At 33.1% G+C, this 26277-nt stretch overlaps 3 protein-coding genes across 4 annotated transcripts; 2 read left to right on the top strand and 1 right to left on the bottom strand.

Moving 5' to 3' along the window:
• The first annotated feature begins 320 nt into the window (after positions 1-320).
• Positions 321-6402, top strand: LOC25484670 (sodium/hydrogen exchanger 2). 2 transcript variants are annotated; one of them, XM_024782372.2, is made up of 15 exons: positions 321-509; positions 1070-1406; positions 1801-1919; positions 2386-2483; positions 2729-2788; positions 2867-2913; positions 2996-3190; positions 3356-3402; positions 4309-4375; positions 4464-4564; positions 4676-4777; positions 5009-5147; positions 5245-5307; positions 5486-5569; positions 5947-6402. In XM_024782372.2, exons 2-15 carry the CDS (start codon positions 1233-1235, stop codon positions 6274-6276), a joined length of 1626 nt encoding a protein of 541 aa, XP_024638140.1. In that variant the 5' UTR covers positions 321-509; positions 1070-1232; the 3' UTR covers positions 6277-6402. The 2 variants fall into 2 exon arrangements, with proteins under 2 accessions (XP_024638140.1, XP_013469021.1); XM_013613567.3 differs by lacking the exon at positions 321-509 and adding an exon at positions 525-739.
• A 1363-nt stretch (positions 6403-7765) lies between these two features.
• LOC25484671 (protein CANDIDATE G-PROTEIN COUPLED RECEPTOR 2) lies at positions 7766-11727 on the top strand. Its single transcript, XM_039829337.1, has 7 exons — positions 7766-7881; positions 7932-8326; positions 10478-10669; positions 10749-10911; positions 10995-11097; positions 11187-11268; positions 11374-11727. Exons 2-7 carry the CDS (start codon positions 8051-8053, stop codon positions 11449-11451), a joined length of 894 nt encoding a protein of 297 aa, XP_039685271.1. The 5' UTR covers positions 7766-7881; positions 7932-8050; the 3' UTR covers positions 11452-11727.
• Positions 11728-12752: 1025 nt separating this feature from the next.
• Positions 12753-26206, bottom strand: LOC25484672 (acyl carrier protein 1, chloroplastic). The gene is made up of 5 exons (XM_039831154.1): positions 26095-26206; positions 20598-20643; positions 17974-18040; positions 13023-13136; positions 12753-12893 (listed from the first exon to the last, which is right to left on the bottom strand). The coding sequence occupies exons 1-5, from the start codon at positions 26204-26206 to the stop codon at positions 12753-12755; spliced, it is 480 nt and encodes a 159-aa protein (XP_039687088.1).
• Between the last annotated feature and the right edge of the window lie 71 nt (positions 26207-26277).

Below are 26277 nucleotides of genomic sequence, written 5' to 3' on the forward strand. Positions count from 1 at the left end.
ACAACCTTTAGTGCATCTGGTGATAAAAAACCAAAAGTGTCAAAAGCAAATTATATAAAAAGATATTGATTGTCAAAACACGCTTTCTCATATTTGACCACTTTACTTGATGCAATTTTTAAAGATGTCTATTTTACCATAAAAGTCCCAACCTTTAATCCAACAAATGATGAAACAATCTTAACACATACATGTGATGAAACTAATCAAGTTCATACATACATGTTTTCAAAATTGAATTGGGAAACTATTAACTTTATTTTATTTTCATTGACTTTGAATTGAAAGTATTATGAATTGATACACCTATATAATCTCTCAAACTTGTGTTAATCTAACCAACCATTGTAGAACAACAAACAACAACCGGAACTATAATATCTCTCTCTCCTCAGAAGAACTAGAATATCGACACAACACAGTGACTCAAAAAGATTATTAGGAGTGATAATCTTCCACGGCAGCTCAAAAACAAACAACATCTGATTCATCATCACGCGTTGCTCGAGGTTAGCGTATTGTGTCAGATTCGTATTCTCTCTCTACCATTGTCTTCCTCTTCCAGAACTTTCTCATCTCTCTCCACGTGTTTTCTCTCTCTTTCTTTTTCGTTTATTCATCCTTTCTGTATAATTCATCCAACCATTTCAAAACTACCAGGAATTCGAACCAGGGATTGATTCTCTCACCTTTCTCTGTTCGAATTCTTTGGACCTTAATGCTACTATCAATCATTTTGGTGAGCACTTACATATGATTCAAGGGTTTTGCTTTCATATTCAATTCTGCAATTTTTTATTCCAGAACCTAAATAATGATCTTTCTTAGTTATATACAAATTTTGAATTATCTAACATATTTCAAGGGGAAAAAAAAGCATGATTTAATTTGAGGGGTTAATTCCTTTTTTCTTAATTTTTTTTTTTTTTTTGGAATTGGAATTAAGAATATATTACCAAATATGTGCCAATTATGAGTTTTTTATTTTTGTATTTTGGAAATATTTGTCATGTTTTGTACATTGGAAAATATTGATTATTTATATGAATATTTGTTGTTATGATTGCAGAGATACTTGTGTTGATGAGATCAGAAGGTTCTTAAAATGGACAGCTCAGAAACATAAATATAAATATCTGGGATTCATTATTACTACTGGACTTTGAAATTTGGAAACTCAGCAATAATCTCAATTTTTCTGCTTTTGAAATTTGTGGAGGGTGGACGACATCATGGCTATTGAAATTACTTCTATTGTTTCAAAACTATCAATGTTATCCACTTCCGATCATGCTTCTGTTGTTTCTATGAACTTGTTTGTGGCACTTCTGTGTGCTTGTATTGTCCTTGGTCATCTTCTCGAGGAGAATCGCTGGATGAATGAATCCATCACTGCCCTTTTGATTGTAAGTTTTCAGTTTCCTTTAGCTAGTTTTTCAAATGAATTTGGAGAAAAACTAACTCATTCTCCAACTATTTTGCTATACTTTAACGGCTCTGTTTAATGTGCACAACAGCACAAGTTAATCATTAGTCTTGCATCATGTGCAAGCATGTTTTCTACCGATCAATAAGTCGGATCATATTACATTTGATCTAAGGATGAGACTTATTGATCCAATGGTGGAAACATGGTTGTGCCGCGTTCATGGTGCAAGACTCGGCTCACTTGTGCACCATAAAATTGGCCTACTTTAACATGCAATGTTGTCTATATCTAATCTATATATGATTATTTTGAGCTATATTGGCTGCATCTATTATTTATTTACTTTTTGGTTTCTATTGGATTCTTTTCAGGGTATATGCACTGGTGTAGTGATTTTGCTGTTTAGTGGTGGAAAAAGTTCGCATATTCTTGTTTTCAGTGAAGATCTTTTCTTTATATACCTGCTGCCGCCAATTATATTCAATGCCGGGTAAGTTATTTTGCACCATCTTATTGTCTATTATGGAATCAATGATCAATGTTTGATTATGTGTTTACGAACCATAAACTGGTGTCTAAATGATGATCTGAAACTAGCACATTCAACGAATAATGCACTTCTTTATGCGTATTTTTGGCGAAAAAATAATTTATGCAAAACGGGGCATAATCAACGGTTTACTTAATGGCGGAGAAGTTTTTGGCGCACATGACATCTGTGAAGTCTGTTTGAGATAGATTCAGTACTAGCAGTGAATTTGCTTGCTTTTTTAAAAGTGACTTAGGGTTCTTCCTATGTTTGTGAATTCATCTCTTTCATTTTTTTTCGATATTGTTAAAAATCTTGCCTCTTAAATTAACAACACTTAGTCCTCTTGGATCTTTTCATCATGTGTAAGTGTGATAGATTGCAATTTTAGTTTATTTATGAATTTGTTCTCTGTAATATATTTCAGGTTTCAAGTAAAGAAAAAGCAGTTTTTTGTCAACTTCATGACTATCACATCATTTGGAGCTATTGGCACATTAATATCTTGTGTTATTATAACCACGGGTATGTCTTACCTCTTTAGATTTTTTTTATTAGGTTTATATAATACTTGACATAGTAAATTGTTATAAAACAATTTGTAAGCTCAGACAATTGTTCGATCCTTACTAACCTTTGCCTTTTCAATTGAAAGTTTTTTCTTTGTTTAGAAGACATCTTGATCAAGTAAAATAAATATTAACTTATAAAAACCAACTGCAGAGAAACATGTCTAGCCCTGTTGACTTAAATATGAGCCATTATTTCAGGTGCTACTTTTGCTTTTAAGAGGATGGATATTGGGACACTGGAAATCGGCGATTACCTAGGTATTGTACTAGTCAATCTTATCTAGTTGGCAGCTACTCATTCAGTTTGCAACTTACTAATTTCTGATAATTTTTTAGCTATTGGAGCAATATTTGCCGCAACAGATTCCGTTTGCACATTGCAGGTTTGAAAATGATCTATTTTTTGCATTCTTCTTACAACTAACGCATCACGGTTAATTACTAATCTTATAAATGGCAATGCAGGTGCTAAATCAGGATGAGACACCTTTATTGTATAGTCTTGTATTTGGGGAAGGTGTTGTGAATGATGCTACCTCAGTTGTGCTTTTCAATGCAATTCAAAGCTTTGATCTTAACCAACTTAACCCTTCAATTGCATTGCACTTCTTGGGCAACTTCCTGTATTTGTTTGTAGCAAGCACACTCCTTGGTGTTGTGGTAAATGCCTTTCTCTGTCTAGCACTCTCATGCACACATTACACAAACACAATATATATATATATATATATATATATATATATATATATATATATATATATATATATATCAACACTGCTTGATGTGACTTGTGTTTTGGTCTAATTTAATTCTATCACCTTGCAGACAGGTCTGCTTAGTGCTTACGTCATCAAAAAGCTGTACATTGGCAGGTATCTTCTGGACATTTTGCCATTTCCATTGTATTTTCAATATAACATGATATGATGGTATTCCAATGTGTTATATTGTATATATGCGGTTTATTCATAGTAAAACTTAAAGTTGTTTCAATTGTGTGCTAATAACTAAGTTCTGGTTATTTCTTCTTATACTACTTGTTAACTAGACAAATGTCCACACTCTACACTTTATGAAAATTAGACTGAACTTGGTTTGGTTGTTAGAACTTTGAAGCTATGTTCTATGCTAAATGGCTCATTCCTACGTCAACCCAGAATGATGGGATTCGATATAATTTTTGAAAATTAAAATGAACCCATCACTTAACTGGCTCTAAATGTATTCCCTCCATTCTAATTGTTTAAATATTATGTAAAAGAAAGCATTCAATCAAATAACTTAATGAAGAGATAGCAATAAAGATGTAATTCTACGAGTCTTGGGGGCACATATGTCTAGTGTAAATTATAAGAAAGCATTCAATATTGCACATGTTAAAGCAATTAAAAGTAGTAAGTTTTTATTGAAAAACAACAATTATTTATTAAAAAGTTATATATTAAATACAAAATGTACAAGTTCCAATGCAAAGTTACTATTTTAAACTTCTTAACATGTGCAAATTTGCTCATGATAGAAAAACCCAAATTATAAATATAAAACATCCTATTCTCCTGAATTCTTGTCAGGTGTGAATTGTTATCATTTTCAACTGTCTTAAATTTGTTGCTGTTTGCAAAAATAATTATATTATTTCAATGGAATCTTATAATCACCCATGTCTCTCTGTGTGTATTTGTCAGTTTTAGTGTTTGCATATTGAGTACTATATAGGGAACAAGATTATTTGAAACAGTTCTTTGCTGAAGTTTAAACGATTTTCTCCTTAATTACAGGCACTCCACAGATCGTGAGGTTGCTCTTATGATGCTAATGGCATACCTCTCCTATATGCTGGCTGAGGTAGGTTTTAAAGAACTTCAGTAATGTTTTCTGGATGCTGCTAACATTTGTCACTAGCTTGATGCTGACTTATCTACATCTTGTGCAGTTATCCTATCTGAGTGGCATTCTTACCGTATTCTTTTGTGGTATTGTAATGTCTCATTATACCTGGCATAATGTGACGCAGAGTTCAAGAATCACTACTAAGTATGTCTTCTCAACAGATTTTATCAAGCTATATGCACTGTCCAAGTCTATCTATATACAGACATGTCTTTTCTATATCTAAACATCTATTTTTCGTCTAACTTTTCACAGGCATTCTTTTGCTACCTTGTCCTTTGTTGCTGAGATCTTTATCTTCCTTTATGTTGGTATGGATGCCCTGGACATTGAAAAATGGAAGTTTGTTAGTGATAGGTATGTCCTAAGTTCTCTTTTGGAATGGTGATTAGTCATTCAGACATTACCCTTTTTCACTGAGCGATTTTTTTTATGACATCCTTTCATGTCCATAGATGGTATGATGGAACTGCTTTACTGAAGCAGTCCTTGTACTACTTGGTGTGACTGAAGTGTTCTTGACTGTTTTTTTCTTCCTTTTGTTATTAAATAAAACTATTCATGTGCCACAATTGGTTTCTTCTGTAGTCCTGGAACATCTATAGCAGCAAGTTCAGTATTGTTGGGTCTAATACTTCTTGGAAGAGCAGCGTTTGTTTTCCCCTTATCCTTCTTATCCAACTTGACTAAAAAATCACAACATCAGAAGATCTCCTTCAGACAGCAAGTATGGCCAAATTTCTATTGAGTGACCTTTTCTGTTTTTCCTGTGCTTAATACTAAGGTATGCTGACAAGTGTCTCTTTTGCTTCCCCTCATTTTAGGTGATCATTTGGTGGGCTGGTCTTATGAGAGGTGCTGTTTCAATGGCACTTGCGTATAATCAGGTATGAGCAGTACCACTGAGTTTTGGTTTTGGATATTTGACTAATTGGCCACTTCTTCAGCCAAACAATAAATAGCAATAACTGATCCTATCTATTGGGAAAAAGGTTTGATGGTTGTTGTTGTTGTCACAAATGACGGAATTGATGCATAAAAACTGATCCTATCTATTTGATGCAGTTCACCATGTCGGGGCATACTCAACTGCGTAGCAATGCAATCATGATAACCAGCACCATCACTGTTGTCCTTTTCAGCACAGTGGTAAGCCATTAATTTTGCAGTTTCTGACATTTTTAGACAGTGTCCATTAGTTTCTCTTCACTGCACGGTTTATTTTTATCAGTTCTGCATTACTGTTAATCTCTTTTGTATTAAGTTTGAAATCTTTATTGTTCATACAAGTATACCTCCTGTCAATTTTAGTTCCTGTAACAATTAGTCTTTGGTTTTAGTCCATGAAATGTAGGAAATTCTTTTTGTGCGCAAACATGTTCGAATTAAATATTTGATGCGCTCGTCATATTTGAACTATGAACAAATTGATTTTTCTACGTCATATGTCGAGAAACATAACTCATCTATCTATATGAAAAACTGTATATAAATGAAGCTAACACAAGTTAATTACTATTTATCAGGTGTTTGGTTTGCTGACTAAGCCACTTATAAGGCTTCTACTACCTCATCCTAAAATCACAAGCAGCATGACAACCACAGAATCGACTACTCCAAAATCATTCATTGTCCCACTTCTAGGAGATTCCCGAGATTCTGAAGCTGATCTTGAAGGCCATGAAATTCACCGACCAAACAGCCTTCGTGCTTTACTATCAACTCCAACTCACACTGTTCATCGATTATGGCGAAAGTTTGATGATTCATTCATGCGTCCTGTTTTTGGTGGTAGAGGTTTTGTTCCTGTAGAACCTGGCTCACCAAGTGAACGCAATGGTAATCAATGGGGTTGAGAAAAGAAGCCATGAAATGTGTAATATGTGTTGTATACTACGTATGATTTGTAAAAGTCATGCAACGTGTGTATAATGTATTTATTGCATAAGAACCTCGTAGTGAAATTTTGTTGAGTTGTTTGAGTAGCTAGTACGAGATGGCTTCATAAGCCATCTCTGTCTATTCTGTAAACTACAATATTTTTTAGCTTCTCTGAGCCATTACATGTTTGTGTATATGTTCAGTTTTTTTGTGTGCAGCTTCTATCTACACTCTCCAATGAACCAATGATGGATTTTTTTTGACTCAAATTTTGGGTGTATCTGATTATCATTAGTTTTTCATTTTAAAATGATAACCGCTACTAGTTATTTTGTAAGTGGAGGGAGTTGAACATACAACCTCTAAGCATTGTAACTCTTTTTGTTAACCATTAGGTTGTCAGGGAAAAGGGTCTAGTAAAGTTTGGCTTCGGAAAGTAAGTAAAGTTTGATCAAGAATCGTTCCATCCAAGAACAGTACTCAGGATTTATGAACAATTCGTCATGGGTGGAGGAGTTGATCATCCACTTGAACTTTATCTTTCTTCAACTTATCAAATCACTTTATTGGTTATGAGTAACATCAAAGTTATATCTTGCAAAATGCGAACATGATATGATATATGGATACCATTACTTTTTTTAAGTATCAGATGTCAATCGTTAGTTTATCAACAAGAGAGGTTTAATTTATGATCTTCTTATCGATTCATTTTCTGTCTCTTGCTTGAATCACAATTGATATATTCTGCGTACAATTGCTGAGACTAATCTTTTGAGCTGCATAGGATCATATAGATGACAAAACTCTTCGTCAAAATATTTAACACCATATAACATATAATTGATTATGAAATATAAATGATTAGATTATCGAATTTGCAAATTTAATAAGAGTAATGATATTCTGTGAAAAAATAAAATAAGAGTAATGACCTCGACTGGTTTAAAAAAGGAGCACCGAGCGAGTGCCCTAAATGAATAATAAATGGAAAACAAAGGGAATCAATGATTCTTATTTAATCGAGTTGAAGTTAGCAACATGGAAAACAAAGGGAATCAATGATTCTTATTCAACCGAGTTGAAGTTAGCAATATGTCGATTACGCACGAGAGCTTAGATGACTTGCCTTTTTTTCCACTGATGTTAGCCTCACTCTCACTTTTACTTATAGATAGGCTAACAAAGTCGTTCATTCATAACCTAACCATAACGTCTGTGTTTCGGACTATAGTATATTCTACTCTCCTATCCATTGCTATTATATCTTTGATAAATGATATTTGAACATCCATTTAGTGACAACTTTCTCTCTCATACTCATATTATTTTTCACTTTATCTCTCTATTGTTACGGTTACTACTTTTTCTTTGTAAATTATGATTGTCAAATAAGTTGTCACCAAATTGGTTGTTCAAATAACACTTCTTTATATTTTTTATAAACTATAAATCGTATTTACCATTAACAATAAAATATTAAGAGCACCGACTTTAACCACAGTCGTCGTGAATAATCAATTCCAAAAACTCACCCAAGAAAAACAAACCAAACATAATCAAAATCAATCATAACATTTCTCTAAAGTTCAACAATTTAACATGTTACTCTTCCGTAACTAATCTCTTCAACGTCACTCAAATTAATCACTAATCTTATTTTCTCCATCGATTTCAATTTTTCACCTAAATTAGAATTAGGGTTTTTCATTTTCCCCTTTTCCCAAAAACCAAGAATTTCTCGCACAAATGGTTGAAAAATCGGTACTTTCAATAACAAACGAGGATTCTTCTTCTTCTAGTGGAGTTTTAACAAAGGGATTCACCGATTGGGTTTTCGAGTGTCACGGGTTTTGGCACAATGCTGTGTTGATAATCGCTTCTTTTCTCTTCGTTTTGTATTTGGCTTTTCAAGCGAGGAAGAGCTTTTACAAACTCACCAATGGTCGCTCTTATATCATAATTTCGTATTATGCTTCTCTTTGGCTTGTTAGCATTCTCAATCTCGCTTGGTGCTTTTCCCAGGTTTTCTTTCTTTCTTTCTTTCTTTCTTTCTTGTTTCATTTTTATTTCTAGGACTAGGATATTTTATGAAAAAGAATTTTACTTTATTTTATCTTGCTGTTATAGAAATAGCTTATATGATAATTGTTCATGTTATAAGTACTTAATTAAGTTGTTTATCTAAATGAACTTAGATAGGGTCTGTTTGGATTGGTTTATTTGAGCTTATATAATGACATAAGCATGAGACTGTTTTGGAGAACTTATGGAAACAGATTATTTTATGTTACGTCCATAAGACGTTTTCTGCTTATTTTCGGAAGTTCTTCAAGATAGCTTATGAAAATTAGGTAGTCAATCCCGGATAGCGGCCAACCCCAAAAGTGGGATAGCGGGATCCCAGGTAGCAGGATCGTCTGGGATTGCATAGGATAGATTGTATAAGAGTATAAAAAACAGAGAACAAAAAAAGATATGATAAAAAAATTACTAGTTAGAGATTCGATGTAACAGAGGAGTGATTCAATGTGTCTTTTAATATCCATTCAAGTAGGAGCTGATTCCAATGTAACAAAAAAAATATGATTAAAAAAACAGGGAACATGTAGTGTGTGTTTGGTTCTGAGGTGTGTAGAATTGATTCTGACAGAATTGATTCTGAAAGAATTGATTTTGACAGAATTGATTCTGACAGAATTGATTTATGTTTGGATGCAATAATGCAGAATTGATTAAACAGAATGATTGTTGTTTGGATAGTTTTGATCAAAATTACTTTTGAATGTATAATTACCAAAATAGACATAGTTAAATACAAATAAATAGAAATTACTAAATTAATGAGGGCAGGGATGGAATTAATAGAATTGAGGGTGTAGAATTGATTCTAGGAAAGTAAGAAGCTAGGAATTGTAGCTTCAACTAGAATTGCTTTTGGAGGATAAAAGCTATTTTGAAAAGCCAAACCAAACATGTTAAATATTGCAGAATTGCTTTTGAAATGCTCCAGAATTGATTCTGGCTTTGCAAAAGCCAAACCAAACAGAGGCGTAATGAATGAAAGGGTTTAGGGTTGAAATCGGCGATTACAGAGAGAGAATGGAAAGGAGAAGAGAGAAAAGGGTTAAGGTTGTGTAAGAAACCCGAGTTGTCCTTCAAATGGTTCAAATTCTAAGGACAAATCATAATTTTCCTGGAGCGGGAACCGGAGCACACGATCCGGGAATCCGTTCTCCCACCTGGAGCAGCCGCGAATTAGAAATGTGCCGGCATTCGCGTTCCCGTTGCGGTTTTTCACTGAGATGCACCGCTCCCTTGGGATTGACTACCTAAATGAAAATAGCTTATAACTTATTCGATAACAATTTGACTATATTTTATCCTTTGTTATAGAAATTGCTTATAATAAGCACGTATGCTATAAGTTGCAAATTGAGTTGTATATCTAAACAGGGCCTTAGTTGCTGCTATTCTAGCTAGTTATTTGTTTGTATTGATAGTAGTCAATAGCGGCCAATAGCGGCGCTATAGTGGCCGCATGTAGCGTAGCTGCGACGAACCGATACGGTAATCGTCGTAGCGGCGCTGAATCAAATAGCAGCTGCGGATAGCGGCCGCTTCAGCCGGTATTTGATTTTAGTAGGAAATTTCTAAATTAACCCTATTTTTAAAACATTTATTAGAGCATTTTGAGGATTTCGTAAACCCCAACATTTTTCAACTTTTTCTCTCCTCACATGTGCCGCGAAACACACTCTTCTATCTTCTATCTTATGGTTTCGCTTGTTTTATGATTTTCTTAATTGTTCCTCTGTCTTTTGTTTTTTGGTGTTGAGATTTGAGTGTTAAATATAAGTTGTTTTTTTTTGTTGAGAAATATACAAGTTTGTTTGTATTTTATAGTATTATTCATGTAGTTTGTCAACAAAATAATCAAATATCAGTGACCGCTATTTGTCATACCGCTATACACTATCCTGCTATCCCACTTTTGGGATCGGCTGCTGCGCACCGCTATTCGGGATTGACTACTATAAATAAGTTGAAGTATAGTAGCAACTATATGAAGCTATTTATAACACGTATTCATTGACTCACGATTGAATTCAATCGATTCTTTACTTGTATATCCTTTTTCACCTTTTGGTTGAATTTGTTCTGGTGATAATTCAGGCATGGGAGTGCACTCCTGGGAAAGAGCTGACATGGAACTTGTTGTCCTTGTTTACTTCTTCTGGAATGCTGTTTCTGGAAGTGAGCTTACTGGCTTTTTTACTTCAGGGAAATAATGCAAGTGGTGTAGAGGCATTGACACGAACTTTTGGTATATCTGGTATCATTGTTGGTTTTGATGTCCTTTTAAAGGTAATTCTTTTGTTTTCACTAGAAATTTCATTGTCCTTGTGCTGGTTATGTATGAATAGTTTGCCGTTTTCTTTGTTAGGCTATATATCTATTTGCATTTGGGGTCCCCTTGTTCATCGACACCGATCATGGTACTCCTCGCTTGAAGTGGAACTTATGGGTTATCCACAAGCTCGTGCTCACCGTTGTTTATGGGCTCATATTGTTCATGTATCATTCTAGGTGGAGAGAAAGGTTACCCGGTAAGTTAATTGTAGGGATTGTTACATTACGTTTGTTTGCTATTATTTTTGTGATAGCTTATTTTATTTTCTTCCTTTTGCAGCAAGACCTGCGTTTTACAAGTATGTTATTATCATGTTCATCTTGAATGCAATTGCATTGTTTGCTTGTGGGCTTACTGGAAACGGCGCTGGTTTTGGTTTCTGGTTAGATTCTTCTGTAGCTTGACACAATAGTTCTGAACTTTCTTCTTTGGGTTCTTTTTCTAAAGCTTTGTGTTTACTTTTGGTCACAGGTTTTATCATGTCACTATTGTGTCTTACCATGCCTTTTATCTTCCACTGCTGTATATTACATTTCTGGCAGACTTTTTTCAGGTTACAATGCGCTTTACTTTATGGCTCGTGTTTTGTTCTTTAATATGTAAAATGCAGTATTGTTTGTAGTTTGGACAGTCTGATTGATTGTTCTTTTGATTACAGGAGGAAGATTTTCACATGGAGAATGTGTATTACTCTGAGATGAAAGATGCTGGTTTTTTCGAATCAGACTGGGAGTGATGTGGTATTAACTGTTAGATTAGATTAATAAGTCCTCTACTAATTGCAGGACATACCTTTCACTAAATTTGTAAATATGTTTGTAGATCGCTTTGTATATCCTATTTCGGAAAAAAAAAGTTTGCAGACAGTAACCTCCTTGAGTGTTTTGATTGGTTTATCAAATTACAACCACCGCAGGTTACATTTATATTGATGTTTTTTTGACGAAAGTTATACTTGGGACAACCATTATTTTTCTTTTTACAATAAACAACAGCTTAACATTTCATAAAACAAAGAAGGCAAATTCTAACAAGTGTCCACTTGTTTGTTAAGTATTTAAATTTAAATTTAGAAATATTTTATTAGTTTCCCTAAAAAAAAAGAAATATTTTATTAGTTGTGTGCTCAACACCTTAAAACCCAAGAAAGAATATTACATACAACCGGTGTTGGCATTGAATGGCCATTCTCCAGCAACTTTAAAGAATCAATTGAAATTTATAAATTAGATTTATTTTATGTTAATTTTTTCAAACACATGTACGAGTACTTGTTATAAGATAAAAGCCTTCTAGTTAGTACTAGTTACAATTTCGTTTTAATCATTTAATATGATCTTATCATTTTTGTTTTTCTTAATGTTTTCAAGATCAATTTAGAAATACAAATTTCATTAAAATATTAAGTCAAATATATGCTCGCTCTATATCATATTATGTTTCATTTTGAAATATTTGTTTGTCTCGTTATTTGTCATTTAAAATATTAATTGTATTTTTTTCAATAATATTTCTCTTTATGTATAAGCTCACCAGACTACTACTACTGATAAGAGCACTTTTACAAATGAATTTATCCTGTCATAAAAACTCATTTTGTCATCAAAATTGTTAGACTCTAATGATTCACATGAAGAGTGCACTACCTTTAAAAATTTAACGGAAGTTGACACTTCTGAGTTCTTATCATTACAAGAAAGTCGGAACAAAATCCAGCTACTTCTTTTGTTATTATGAATTTTTTATTTAAAACTAGCGGAGTTACTTCAATCACCTAGGCTCATCAGTCGTTTTTATGCAGCAAATTTATGTATTGCATGTTCAATAACAGAAAGTGCAACGAACAATTCAATAAGCCCTTCTAGATGCAGAAAGAAAGTAAAAACGGATTACACAGCCTTTTTCTCCAACATAAGTACTCATCGAATTTCTCTCTCCGACCAACGGAACAAAAGATAGTAGCAGACCACGCAAATAAAACACTCAAGACTTGATCACCCCAATAATGAAAATAAAACGGATAATAACTATGTATGTCTACCAACATGTTTCACATCCGGGACATTTTTCCTCTAAGGACTCTGCAGCTTCTTGAACTGTTGAGATGCTCTCTGCAATATCCTCTTCAAGTTCAACGCTGATACCAAATTCCTCTTCGAGCTCCATCAGAATCTCAACCTGATTGCATGTAAATGGAATTCACAACAAACAAAACAATGTCATGCCTGTTGATTTATAGAACTTACTAAATGAATCTGACTAGCATTATAGACAAGCAATTGCAATTTCTGGCAAGATTTGACTTACCGTGTCAACTCCAAGCATTGCAAATTTTGAACTGCCAGTAACAATAGAGTAATCTGGTAAACCCAGTTGCTTCTTTACTATCTTGCACACTTTTTGCACCGTCTGTGGTTTAGCCTGCACAAGCACAAGGCATTTCAGCATAAGCATGAGGATGGAAGATACACTCCCCAAAACATACAGAAGGAAATATAGTTAGACTACCATAAAACATTGATCTATAAGGTGTCCTAAAAATTCTTGAAACACGGGGTCATTGACAATGGAGAAGTAACTGAAGCACACAAATACCGTTTACGTTCGTTGCTTCACAAACTGTCCTTGTCTGCATTGGATGAAAAAGAAGCCGCAAGAGAGCTTCGGCTGTTAACGAAGAGAATGCTGTCGTTTTGAAGACTCTTTGGTGACTCGGAAGTGATTCAGAAATTGCTCAGTCCGTTATCACCCGGCGTGGCTTGTATCGATCCCGAACTCCACGAGAACCTGATTACAGCTGTTCTAAAGCTCTCTTGTTGCTTTCATCAAATGAGAGATTTAGAACAGCTGTAATCAGGTTCTCGTGGAGTTCGGGATCGATACAAGCCACGCCGGGTGATAACGGACTGAGCAATTTCTGAATCACTTCCGAGTCACCAAAGAGTCTTCAAAACGACAGCATTCTCTTCGTTAACAGCCGAAGCTCTCTTGCGGCTTCTTTTTCATCCAATGCAGACAAGGACAGTTTGTGAAGCAACGAACGTAAAAGGTATTTGTGTGCTTCAGTTACTTCTCCAAAACTGTCAACCAATCAAAATATAGAGGGCTGTTTTGTATTTAAATTAATTAGGATTCATAACCGCAACTTTTGAAAAATAGAGGTACTATTTGATCTTGTAATTTTATTTTCCACAATACAACCTTCAAACAAACGCTTCCTATATTAAGAAGTCCGAATACGTCTTACGGGTACGGGTACAATACACTACAGTTATACAAATACGCGGAATTTTTAAAATTTAGAATACGATACAGTCAAAATATGTTAACACAATTTCTAACAATCTTCGTCGGAACTTGTGAGACACATAAAGTGTGTTCTCCCTCTCGTATCATGAATATTTTTTTTTTTTCATACACAAGACTCAAGAAATCAAACCTCTAACCACATACTTAAGGAATCCAAATTCCTTGTTCCATTGTTGATGGGCTGAATTTTATTTTAAAAAGAAAATAAATATAAAAAGGGATTATGTTTTCTTTTTATGGGCTTATTTGATAGGTTGTTGTAGATTGATCTTATTTTATAATAAATACATTTTTTTTATTAAGGTAAGTTTTGAAAAGAAAAAAGAAAATTTTGATTTACCCTAATTAGTAATAATGTCTTTTATTTTTAAAGGATGGATGATAGATTAGTAATTATTAGTAATAACGTTCTTTCAAAAAAAAAAAAAGTAATAACGTAAATATATTATTTCCTTAAATACTAAACCTAATTTGTGGCTATAAGTAAAGGTTCATGCTCAAACAACCAGTAAAGGGAGGTGGCGAGAAAGAAAAAAAGACTGAAAAAAGTTTTGAGAAATAGGTACGTCATATTCTCTAAATTTTTATGTGGTCTTTGCTTTTTAAACTTAATGTAATTTTTGTTGCTTTTCATCTTATGTAATTGATCTTTGTTATGATGTAATTATGGTTCTTTAGGGATGTGGTTGTGATTTTTGTTCGACATTGTTCTTTTTATTCTTAATAGTAGTACATGTTATTTTTATATCCATTTGAATTGACTTAATGACGTTGATTTAAAAAATTTTAAGTGTTTTTTTTTTTTTTTTTTCTCTTTCAAAATCTCAACTTTGGTCCTTACTCGTTAGGTCGGATGAGTTAAAAAAATCATTATTGTTTCCAATGAGTTTAGTGTAAATTTTCATCAAAAAAAAAAAAAAAGGTATATTTTTGACAGAATCAAAATGACCAAAAACTTTTTTTAGGAGTAATAACCAAATACTTAAATTGCAACGAACTTCGGATTATTAAGACTCATTTACCTAACAATTGGAGTGTTAAAGATACAGAATTTTTATTTTATTTTTAAAAGAACCTTATATAAAAAAAAGAATCTGAACCTATGTAAAAATTATACATAAATAGAGGATATTTGTTTTCTATACGGGCTGATTTGAAAAGAAAAAAGTTAAATTAGATTGAAGATTGATTTGATTTTTTATAACAAAGACATATTAATCTTTGGTTTGATACAAGTTTTTAAAAGGAAAAATAAAACTTTGACTTACCACATTAGTAATAATGTAAATTATTATTTCCTTAATTATTGAATCTAATGGCTATAATCCTCTAAAAGAAAACTAATGGACTTCCAAAATTAGCAAAGAGAGGAGGAAAGAAAGAAAGAATAGGAGACGAGAACAGTTTGAGGAATCGGTAAATCGTATTCTCTCAATTTTTATGATTTATTTTTTCGTCATGAAGTTGCTTTCTACCTTGATGTACTGGTAATTGTTTTTTTGTCATGTTGTAATTGTGATTTTTTTGTTATATGAGGTTTCTCTTGCTGTTTCTAGTCCTTCCCAGGTTCAATGAGTGCTTCTTTTGTTAGATTAAATTTTAGGGTTAAGGGTGACTCACTAAAAAGAAGTCTATGTATATGTAAGTGATCAAAATAGTATTTTAATGTATTAAAATTTTGAAATAGTCATTGATTGTACACTCCGTCAGTCAACATAATATGTAATGTTAAAATATTTTGTTAATACTATCATATTAGTCATCGATATACTTAATTAATGTTGTATTTATCTCTATATGCACTTTCTTTTTGTCATATCAATTCCTATAAGACAATTGAAGAACTATTTTATCAGCAAATATTGTTTTGACTAATAGAGTGCACAATTAAAGACTATTTTAGAGTTTCGATTCATTTATGGCTACTCGTTACACATTAAGTGTGGAAAATGACTATTAGTCCGATTCAAGCCATGTCTTTTTACAAGTATAATAGTATAAATCTACAACAACAACAAAAATCATGAAGAAAAAAAAACTTAACAAAAATAAATAAATCAAAATCAAAATACGAGAAGAAGTGGTGTTTTCTTCTATGATTGTCACAGAAAACTAAGTTACATCGATGTCGTCTTGGGTCCCTTTTTTTCCTTCGGGGAATCACTAACTGGTTTGGCGTTTCCCTGTTTACGTTGTCGTCACCACACCACATGTCTCCATTTCCCGTGACCGTGCAATCGTCGTCATGAACCCCTATGATTTAGGTCAGGGATGAGACTGGGGTTGACCCATAAGCTCACATCCGTAAAATAAAAAACTAAATTATGGATTAAAATCATTCTCAAATCAAATCTCTTCATTATGCCATCGTTTTGGACCAACTTCTAAAACCTCTGTAGATATCATTTTGACATATTTTGATTGGATGCATGTGTAATTTTTTTTTTACATCAATGCATAGAAATTAAAATTGGCCGCGAGATTAATAAAGTAGAGATAGATATAGTAGATTTGCAATCATGTAGATTACAAGTGCGACCAGCATGTCAAAATAGAAATAGATAGCATATTAAAAGCGCTACCAACGGATAAAAAACAGTAGATTGTAACAATATAGAGACAAAAAAATCAGCTTTATTTTGTGTACAATGGAAGCAATGAAGTTTGAACAAATCCTAGCGGATTTAAACTAAATTAAATCGTAATCACATACAAATTTACTTACGTCTATTCAAGTTCAAATCTCAATTATGATCAACTTTGTGCAAATATAAATTGTGTCTACGTTTGATTTTGAATTGAAGCAATATATTGTTTTTAATGCTCTTTACAACCTTGTTTTTAGTGCATAAACAAGACGAAGAAAAGCCTCAATGATAAACTTCAAGGCTTATTTGATTAATCTTACTGCGGTGGGTGCATTTGTGGCACCACTTCTTTATTATTTTCATAATCTTTATGTGAATATGACTTATTGGATTTATTGGATTTATGGAGAGGAGAATTCATTGCAAAGGAAACTTACAATCTCTCTTACATTTGCTATACCCATCTGTCTGATCATATTCAAGTTCAAAGCAGTTTCGCAGTTTATGGAAAAAATTATGGAGCTTTTTTCTTCATATAACAAGCCATCACCATATTCAAGAACAAATATATGGTTACAATATCTTATGGTTGTGCGTCTTATACCAGTGAAGATGGTTTTGCTCATTCTGATATATCTTACTTTAATATTCTACCAGTGCAAGATTCGAGAGATGCTATTATATGCATAAAGGCACTTTACTCTGACCATCTTTTTAGTTTAGGAAGGGGTAGGTTGAATTCTTAATCATTTTCATTTTCTTGCTTGTCTTATATTTTTGTTTGAACTATTTTTATATTTATCTTAATGTCATTCATGTTCCTTTTTATTGGAGCGGTAACAAATTTTGCCTCTTTCCATGTCAATAGTCTAATTACGAATATGGATCAAGAATATGTTAAGCAGAGGCCTATAATATGCTAGTAAAATATAAAATATGTATACCATTTGATCTAGTATTTGTATTTTCAGTTTTCCACAACTATGCCAGTTCATCTAAGTAAAGATCTTCACCATTCAAAATAGTTTTATGTGTGTATAGAGCATAGACACAGTTATAGAACACATGACTAACACTAAATATTTATGTGTCTTTATATACATAAAGTTATAGTGACGGAGAGTATCTCAATTCATCTCTCCCATAAAAAATTTTCCTAATCCGAGCAATATTGTTGCAGCTTTCATATGTTAGACTTTTTTTTTATTTTTTTTTTATGGGAAATATAAGACTTAAAAAATTGCAGTTTGCATAAGAAAATACTATTAACAACGGTTTTAATCAATCTAATATCTAGTGATTTTGTGTCCATGCAAGCACAAGGTAAAATCTATAAATCACTTGTATAGTAGTGACATTACAACACATGGATATGCAAGGCGAATTGAGCCTGGTTGTGAGCTAAAAGAAACATTCATTCTCCCATAGCTTGAAAATTCGAGGAAGACCTCCTCTGGTCAGTATTGAAGTAACGGTTGTTTAACATATGTATTCAAATGAACTTTATTCGAGAACGACACTGAGTTTCCCTTGCTAAATTATGAGCGATTTCATTGGATTTTTTCCTAATGAACTTGACAACTTAGGTAGCTAAATCAGAGGCAAACAAGAGTCTACAATCATTAATCACTGCACTATAATTAAAAACATCGCTTTTACTTCCATAGAAACTATCCACCACAGTTTTGAAATCAAACTCAAAGTCTACACTACCCGGTTGAAGGTCATGAATTCGCCTGAGTGCTGATAACAAGTCTAAGGCCTCCTCCAAGTCCACATTAAGGAGTGGAGTCATCCACTCTATTTTGGTCAGCACAAATCGACCCTCTTCATCACGGACACACATGCCAAACCTAACTCTATTCAACACATGGGAGAAGGAAGCATCTACGTTACATTTATACCTCCCGAGACTTGGTTTTTGCCAATGTATCTCGCCTTGACTATTAAATTGTCTAGGAGCAGGTTTTTGCATGGTTTGGACATTCACCTAGCTAGTGAAGAGATAACCTGCTCGTTGACAAATAGATTGAGTTAATTCAATAATATTATTTTAGATCATATCATTTTTATGCTTCAAAATACTCCAAAGGGTCACACCAAAGACTTGCTTTTGTTGATCAAGATGTTGTAAAATAACGAACACATTTGTCGGAAAACTTGCATCAAGATCGAAAACAGTTGTTATACCCTGTTTTTGGACCTAAAAATACTGGGCCCAATTTCATTTCAAACTTTGTCAAATGTCAAATTTCAACTGCACAGTTCAATTTGTCTCTGCTACGCAGTGTTTTCAATCACATTTTTACCTATGTTTTTCTTGCATAAAACCTTTCAAAATGTCTTTACTTGTCTTGTAAGTCATTCAAAAGTGTCTCTGAATCATTACATTGCTTTTTCTACAGTTTATTTCAAAATTTGCAAAAGGTCATACAGAAGGGGTATTTTGGTCATTTCCTGCAGTGGGACCCATTTTCATCCTTGTGACTGTCTCTGAGTCTTTTCAGATTGATTTTTAACATTTCATCAGTAAACCTTGTTAAATTCATTTCAAACTTGCATCTGAGTCAGTGTCAAGTCGATTTGAGTTGGTTTAGGTCATTTTTAGCCCTAGGGGCATTTTGGTCATTTCACATGAAATTTTGGCATGGGGAGGTTACTTTGAAGTACCTCATTTAGGCCATTGGTTCGTTTTAGTCCGTTTTGTCAATTTTATTTTTGTTTCGCTTTACGTTTGGTCAAATTACGTTTTTTATTCAATTTCATTTTTAATTGCATTTTGGTCCCTCAATTGAGGTCCCAAAATTGCATTTTTAGTCCAGAATTTTCTTTTTTACATTTCAGTCCTTTTTGGATTATTTGCAGTTTAGTCCTTGAAGTTTTATTTTTTGCAGAAAGGTCCAAATTTCTTTTTTTGTCCAAGCCGTGCCACTCTCATACAATTCCAGGTGTCATGCTCTCATTGGCTCAAGTGTACACATGTCAGCTATATAAACAGTGAGTCAGATTCAAAGCCATTAATCACACGCCACTTCACCAAAACAGATTCAATTTTTCTCTTTCTTGTCAGTTAGATCAAACCAAGAAAATCACAGAGAAATCACCAAGAACACAAGAACCCTAAGATTTCCAGAACCAAATTCATACACAAATTCATTGATTTTCACATCAATCCTCAGAGATTCGTGTGAATCTTCATCACCGGATTGAAGATTTCCCCTACAATTCAAAGTGCGAGCCCACATTGAAGCAAGCTCAAGCACTGATCATAGGGATTTTTCACGCAGATTCAAAAAAACGTTGAAGCAAGCTCAAGCACGTAATCACAGAGAAGCAGAGAAAGAATCAGAGAAGATGAAGATGAACCGGTAAACCGATTTATTTTCGGTCCAAAAGCAAGCAAAATCATCAAAACCGTCAAGAACATTCAAGTTTTTTCCAAAGATTTTCCTCCATTGAAGGTTTCAACCAAAACCTTAGGTAAAACTCATAATCTCTTTTCAAAAAGTGTTAATCATAGTTTAAGCCTGTAAACAATCACGCAAGCGAAGCATATCAAAAATTCCAGAATACAGAAAACCATAACCGTAAACACGAAACCTAGATCCATAAGGATCTAAGTTTTGAAAGCAAGAACGAGTACCAGAAAAGTAATCATACGACGAAACGATGTAGATCTTTAAAAGATCTAAACGTTTTTGTTCAAAAAATCAAAAATTATTTCAAAACCGTATGAAGTTTTCCAAGATCTACGTCGTTTCAAACCGAATTTGAAAAAACGATTACTGGATTCGTGTTTAGGGTTAAAGGACGAATCAAAAGATGTAAAAATCTTTAGGTTCTGGAATTTTTAGGTCACCGGAAGTTCATAGTCTCGCCGGAGAAGATGAAGTTTCCGGCGGACCTTCAAGGTCTCCGCCGTCACTTCATCTTCACCGACGGTGAAGGTTAGAGAGAAGTGAGAGATGAGAGAAGAGGGAGGAACTTAGAGAGAGAAAGGGTTTGCAAAAATGAAATAAACCGGAGCTCTGCTGCTTTTATAAGCCAGTGAACCGGACCGGTCCAAGACCGGTCCAGTCCCTTTTGTTCCTGGCCGTTTGATCTAGGGTTTCAGAACCCTGGATCAATCGTACGCCCCCTGTGCATCCGGACCTTGTAGCTTTGGGCTTTGGGTTTGGGCTTAGTTTTCTTTCACGTTTTTTGCTTTTTTTGCTACTTGCACCATACTTGCCTGCTGTTTGCACCTCTGTTCATGTTAATTTTTATCAATAAATTCCAAGAAATTTACTATGTCATTTTACTATTTTTCTTGATAATTTTCAGTGGTATTTTACTTGGAAAAGTTGATAAAAATTTTAGTGTTGTTTTGTCAAGGGTTTTTACTATTTTGAGTCATTTTTCTCACATTTCTACCCGTTACTTCATGTACATAATGTTCGTGTTCGTCATGTTTGATTTGCATAACTATTCCATGGGAGTTTTGCTACTGTTTGCCATGCATATGTCACTGTTTTGATGTGTTGAGTTTTATTCTTGCATCCTGCGCATTATCCATCACATGTTTCCGGCTTATTTTCATCGTCACTTTACCGTCTCATGCCATACTTTCTTATATCGCTTTATGCCATATTCTTTTACCATTTTCTACTAACATTTCCTTTCGTGTTGATCACTTCATAGCACTCCATTATCTTCACTATTGTCTCCATTAGTTTAATTCTTTTTACAAATTGTAATTCATTCGGTGATGTAATATTTTACCATTGGTTTATAGCTTGGCAAAGAGGCCATAGAATGTATTTAGGCAATGTTGTAATATGGACTATGGACACTATGACGCACCGACACGCACACACTCACTTTAGATGTATGCGTAGGATTGTATGGTTAGATAAGCGTTTAGGTTTAAACACTTAGAGAAAATCCATCTTTTTTCCAAAAAAAAAAACAATTGAACTTCACTTCAAAAATTTTCATGATAAGTATGAAGTCAACACTTCATTTTTTCCCTTTTTTTTTTTTTTTTTTTTTTTTTTTTTTTCTTAAGAAAAATTCAATTCATCTTAACCATTTAGACTTTCTTTCTAATCACTAATCAAACCTCACTTTTTTGCTAAATCTAATGCTCATGAAGCCTCCCAATCTCCTTCTTCAAAACCTTTTTTTTCAAAACTTAAAATCAAACAATTAAAACAAAAAACAAGTCTTTTTTAGCAAGAACTACGCCGGTTTTGATCCCGTAAAACGGTACGTAGGCAATGAGTCAAAACTCATCCAAGCCGAAATAAAATTAAATTCTACTTCTTCTCACCCCCATTCTTCACTCAAATAAAACTTCTTTTCTTTCAATAAGTAGGCAATAAAAATAAAGCGTAGAAATCAACTTAGGAGAGCGGCTCTTATGGAGTACCATAATCGCTCCGGGTGCCTAACACCTTCCCGTAGCGAAAACGACCCCCGAACTTAGAATCTAAGGGTTTTTCTCAATTTTGCCCTTCCCAAGAAAAAATAGAGAATATCAACGGTCAAAAGGTTCAAGTCCAATTAATGGCTTGGCACCCAAAAACCATGATAACAACAGTCATCAGAGTACTCCATAAATCAGTGCGCTGCCAATAAATCACATTTTTGCTGCCCAAAAAGAAAATATGAGCAATGTCTTCAACCGAGCTTTCACACACCGCACGCTGATTTGGCATTGAACACCTTTTGTTTGTAATTGGACTCTCGTAGATAAACAATTACGGCAAACTTTCCACTAAAAGTTCTTCACATTCGGCGACAACTTTAACTTTCAAATATTATTCCAATTCTTCCATTTGATTCCAAATTATAATTCATAATATCTCTATAAGCACTCCTAATCAAATAACCACCGTCTTTCTCAAACTTTCAAGGAGCCCTATCATGAGTTACTGTTTACGAAAACGGAGTATTGAATATGTTTTAGTTGTATTATTGTTTAAAAAATCCTTTCATAAATTCTATATTTACTTGGATTCGATATTAATTTAAAAAAAGAGTAAATTACACTCCCCTCTCCTCAAAGAGGTTTGAATTACACTCCTCATCCCTCTTATGTTAAAGACTTAATACATCCTCGATCCCTTAACTTATTTTATTTTCTCAGTTTGGTCCCTTAACTATAAAGTGTTTCAATTTGGTTCCATAAATCTTCTGCCGTTTACTATTTTGGTTCTCTCCGTTAGTTTTTAACCTCAAATGTCTATGGTGGACTAACATTATAGATATTCCACCATAGACCTTATTAATTTTTTAATTTTAGCCATTTGATCTATTTTAAAAAAAAGGGAACAGTTAGGTTATACAGGAACATTGTATCTTACGGTGCAGCACCAACATGTAATTTTATTAACATTTTCTTCATCTTCTTTTCTCCCCATCTTCATCTTCATCTTCATACATTCATCAAAATATTCAAATAAGCCCAGACATATTAATATTTCTTCATCTTTTTCACCCCCTAAATTTTTTTACGGTAAAAAAATAAAATAAAATCCCAAATTCATTCTCATAAGAGTCCATCATCTCATTTTTCCATAATTGTCTTCACCATCACAATCCCAAATTAATCAGAATCGTGAATACAACACCATCACAATCTCTATTTCATCACCATCGCACCATCACTGATTCATCCTAATCTCGTTCTTCCCTGAGTTCAACACCGAATCTGAAACCCCGGTCGATGTTCTCGTTCTTCAACACCGAATCCAAACCAAACCTTTGTTCGTTCTTAACCTCATGAACATGACAACTATGAATTCAACACTGAATCTAAATCGTTCGTTCTTACCTCATGAACATAACAACTCCAGATCTGAAATCAGATCCACTGTCACCATCACCATCATCATTAACACCTTATTTTGAATATGACACTCACTCCTCGTGTTCTTATCACTATTCATAGCACCGAATCCTTGTTTTTGCTACAGTTTTGGGGCTGCTGCAGAGTCGTATTCAATTTGTAGCAATTTCTCCTTCACTCCCAATTATTTTTTATGAGAATTGATTTAATTTGCGTATCAGTTAGTGTAATGAGAATGGAATTGCAGGAATGGAAACATGGAAAGGAGATACTAAAGACATATAATTGATTTGGTGCTCTTTTTATTTTTGAAAAAAATGGAATTGCAGGAATGGGTAATGAGAATGGAATTTCCAAACAGCCTTCTGACATGAAACGATAGCAGCACACTCCACCCTCACTTTAGAATTTGGGATTTTTGTCATTATTAAGAATTTTTTTTCTGCTTATGTTTGATTTGGAGAGATATACTTTCTAAGTTTGAAGATGAAGAAATTGGAAATGATTTTTCAAATTTATGAGTTTTAAAATTGAGTTGAAAAGATTAATTTTTTGGGTTGATGAATTTCTGAAAAATTTGTTGGGATTGTTTGTGGTGATGATGATTTTATTGTTGATGAATATCTGGATTTGTTGTGGTTGTTGACAAATTTTTTGATTGAAGGGGAAAGATGAAGAAAAACAAAAAAAAATTGGTGTTGGTGGTTCACCGTTACATACAATGGTCATTCAATCTAATGGCTGAAATCATATTTGAAATATTATACATTAGAAAACTAACGGAGATGACCAAAATAGTAAACGACAGAAGATTTATGGGACCAAATTGAGACACTTTATAGTTAAGGGACCAAACTGAGAAAATAAAATAAATTAAGGGACTGGGGGATGTATTAAGCCTATGTTAAAACATACACTTCACTCCCCTCTTTTTCAAAACATATTAGAAAATATTTCACTCCCCTTTCTTGAGAGAAGCTTGAATTACATTCTCCTCCCCTTTTATGTTAAAATCTACGCTTTACTCCTTCAACATTTTTTTTTTATTTCTAATAATTTAGTAAAATCTAACACACTTTGAAGAAAAATGGTATCGTGGATCCATTTTAATATAATCAAATTTTGAATACATATTTTTAACTATTTTTTATTCACAATTTCGTTAACATATATTTTTAAACCCTATTATAAAATATGAAACAACTCAAAATAAAATTAAAATATGTGAAAAATTATGAAAGTGATAAAGTATGGTTATTTAAAAATGAATTTTATACTCTAAATTTTAAATAATAACAAAATATTTAAATTTAATTATCATTGACATTTAATTATAAAGAAAATAATTTTTTTTTCTTAAATGATAGTTCAAAATTAATATATATCATAAAAAATTTATTTATGTTAAAATAGATTAAAGTGTATGACATATTTAATTATTAAGGGAGGGAGTTGCAATTCAAGCATCTCAAAGAGGAGGGAAGTATAAATTTTATTTTTCAAAGGAGAAAAATATATATTTTAACATAAGAGGAGAGATGAGTGTAATTCAAACATCTCTCAAAGGAGAAAGTGTAATTTACTCTTTAAAAAAAAGCAAAAAATTGGAAAGGTACACAGTACTACTATGATCTTGGACAACGCCACAACTTAAGCACCGTCCATGATGTAATAAGTGGGAAAGATGAATTCACTTTTAAATTATTGAATCGGCTTTCATGGAATTGGGGGACCAGGCGAGTAGGCGTACACGGCTAGGCTAGCTGCAAGAACTCAAGGATAAGGTCGCCAATCACAATCATAGTGCAATTTTTTTTGGCAATAATTAATATTTCACCCATTTTTGCTTACTTGTTTTTGCTCTATAAGTAGTCATATTTCTCATGTCACAAAATATGGAGTTTTTTTCCTCAAATGAAAATAAGTTACATGTTTGATCTACTTGAGTATTTATTTATCTGAACCTGAATGATCTAGTTTTACTAATTTTTTTTTATTTTTTTATCTAGTGTTATATCACGCCAAACTAAATAAATGTTGCTCATTTCACAATAAAATAGGTGGGACTATCATTAATTTAACGCTCCTTAAACAGTGCCTTGAGGGCAGGGCACCGAATAATATTCCCCTATTTTTTTTTTATTGCTTTGATTGCATTTTTGACATTCGAGCCCTTTTGTTTGTCTGGATATCAACTATTTTTTTTTTTGTTTCCTTTGGTTTCAACTGAACTGTTTGTAAACTTTTAAGGTCCTTGTTGTTGTTGGTACACATTGTGCTTTCAAGGGTTCTCCGTTGGTGTTAATATATATCTCATTTTGACTTGTTCAAATTTTTTATTTTTTTAATCACACCATTTCATACGACGAGACATATTTTTGTTTTGTTTTTACAACGCTAAAAATATTAAAATATATTATTTAAAAAATGCATCTCCTTTTACCACAAATCATAATCATTCTTACTCACTTTACACTTATATCTTTCTCTCATATAATTTTCTTCATCATGTCTTCTCCTTTGCTAAAATTCATTGTTCAATTTAATCAATGGGGACAAGTCCATCTGAAATGTTATTAAGTCCATTAATAACCAAATATTTTCAAAAACGACAAAAGATTTGAAATAGTCCACAATAAGAGTTACTGACCCTCATATAAAGGTCCTAAACTTTGATGACTCTCATCATTAATGGTAATGCCCAATATTGAACCTTCAACCTCCTTACTACTCCAAAATTTATAACTCTCCACATAAACCATCATGCCATCTTTATCTCATTTTTCCATTTAGACCATCTATCTTTTAAAATTAGCTCGCACAATTTTTGTTT

The sequence above is a fragment of the Medicago truncatula genome, chromosome 1 (genome assembly GCF_003473485.1).
Source record: "Medicago truncatula cultivar Jemalong A17 chromosome 1, MtrunA17r5.0-ANR, whole genome shotgun sequence".
NCBI classification, from domain to species: Eukaryota; Viridiplantae; Streptophyta; class Magnoliopsida; order Fabales; family Fabaceae; genus Medicago; species Medicago truncatula.

Excerpts from the sequence above, each read along its gene's own strand:
- LOC25484672 (XM_039831154.1), bottom strand. The coding sequence starts at position 26,206 with ATGGTTTATGTGGAGAGTTATAAATTTTGGAGTAGTAAGGAGGTTGAA. Across the intron at positions 20,644-26,094 it reads TTTAGGACCTTTATATGAGG|CAGAGCTCCGGTTTATTTCA; the intron begins GTCAGTAACTCT and ends TTATAAAAGCAG. Across the intron at positions 13,137-17,973 it reads GCCTTGCATATCCATGTGTT|GCTAAACCACAGACGGTGCA; the intron begins GTAATGTCACTA and ends GTGCTTGTGCAG.
- LOC25484670 (XM_024782372.2), top strand. The coding sequence starts at position 1,233 with ATGGCTATTGAAATTACTTCTATTGTTTCAAAACTATCAATGTTATCC. Across the intron at positions 3,403-4,308 it reads AAAAAGCTGTACATTGGCAG|GCACTCCACAGATCGTGAGG; the intron begins GTATCTTCTGGA and ends CCTTAATTACAG. Across the intron at positions 4,376-4,463 it reads TCTCCTATATGCTGGCTGAG|TTATCCTATCTGAGTGGCAT; the intron begins GTAGGTTTTAAA and ends CATCTTGTGCAG.
- LOC25484671 (XM_039829337.1), top strand. The coding sequence starts at position 8,051 with ATGGTTGAAAAATCGGTACTTTCAATAACAAACGAGGATTCTTCTTCT. Across the intron at positions 8,327-10,477 it reads TCGCTTGGTGCTTTTCCCAG|GCATGGGAGTGCACTCCTGG; the intron begins GTTTTCTTTCTT and ends GTGATAATTCAG. Across the intron at positions 11,269-11,373 it reads TTCTGGCAGACTTTTTTCAG|GAGGAAGATTTTCACATGGA; the intron begins GTTACAATGCGC and ends TTTTGATTACAG.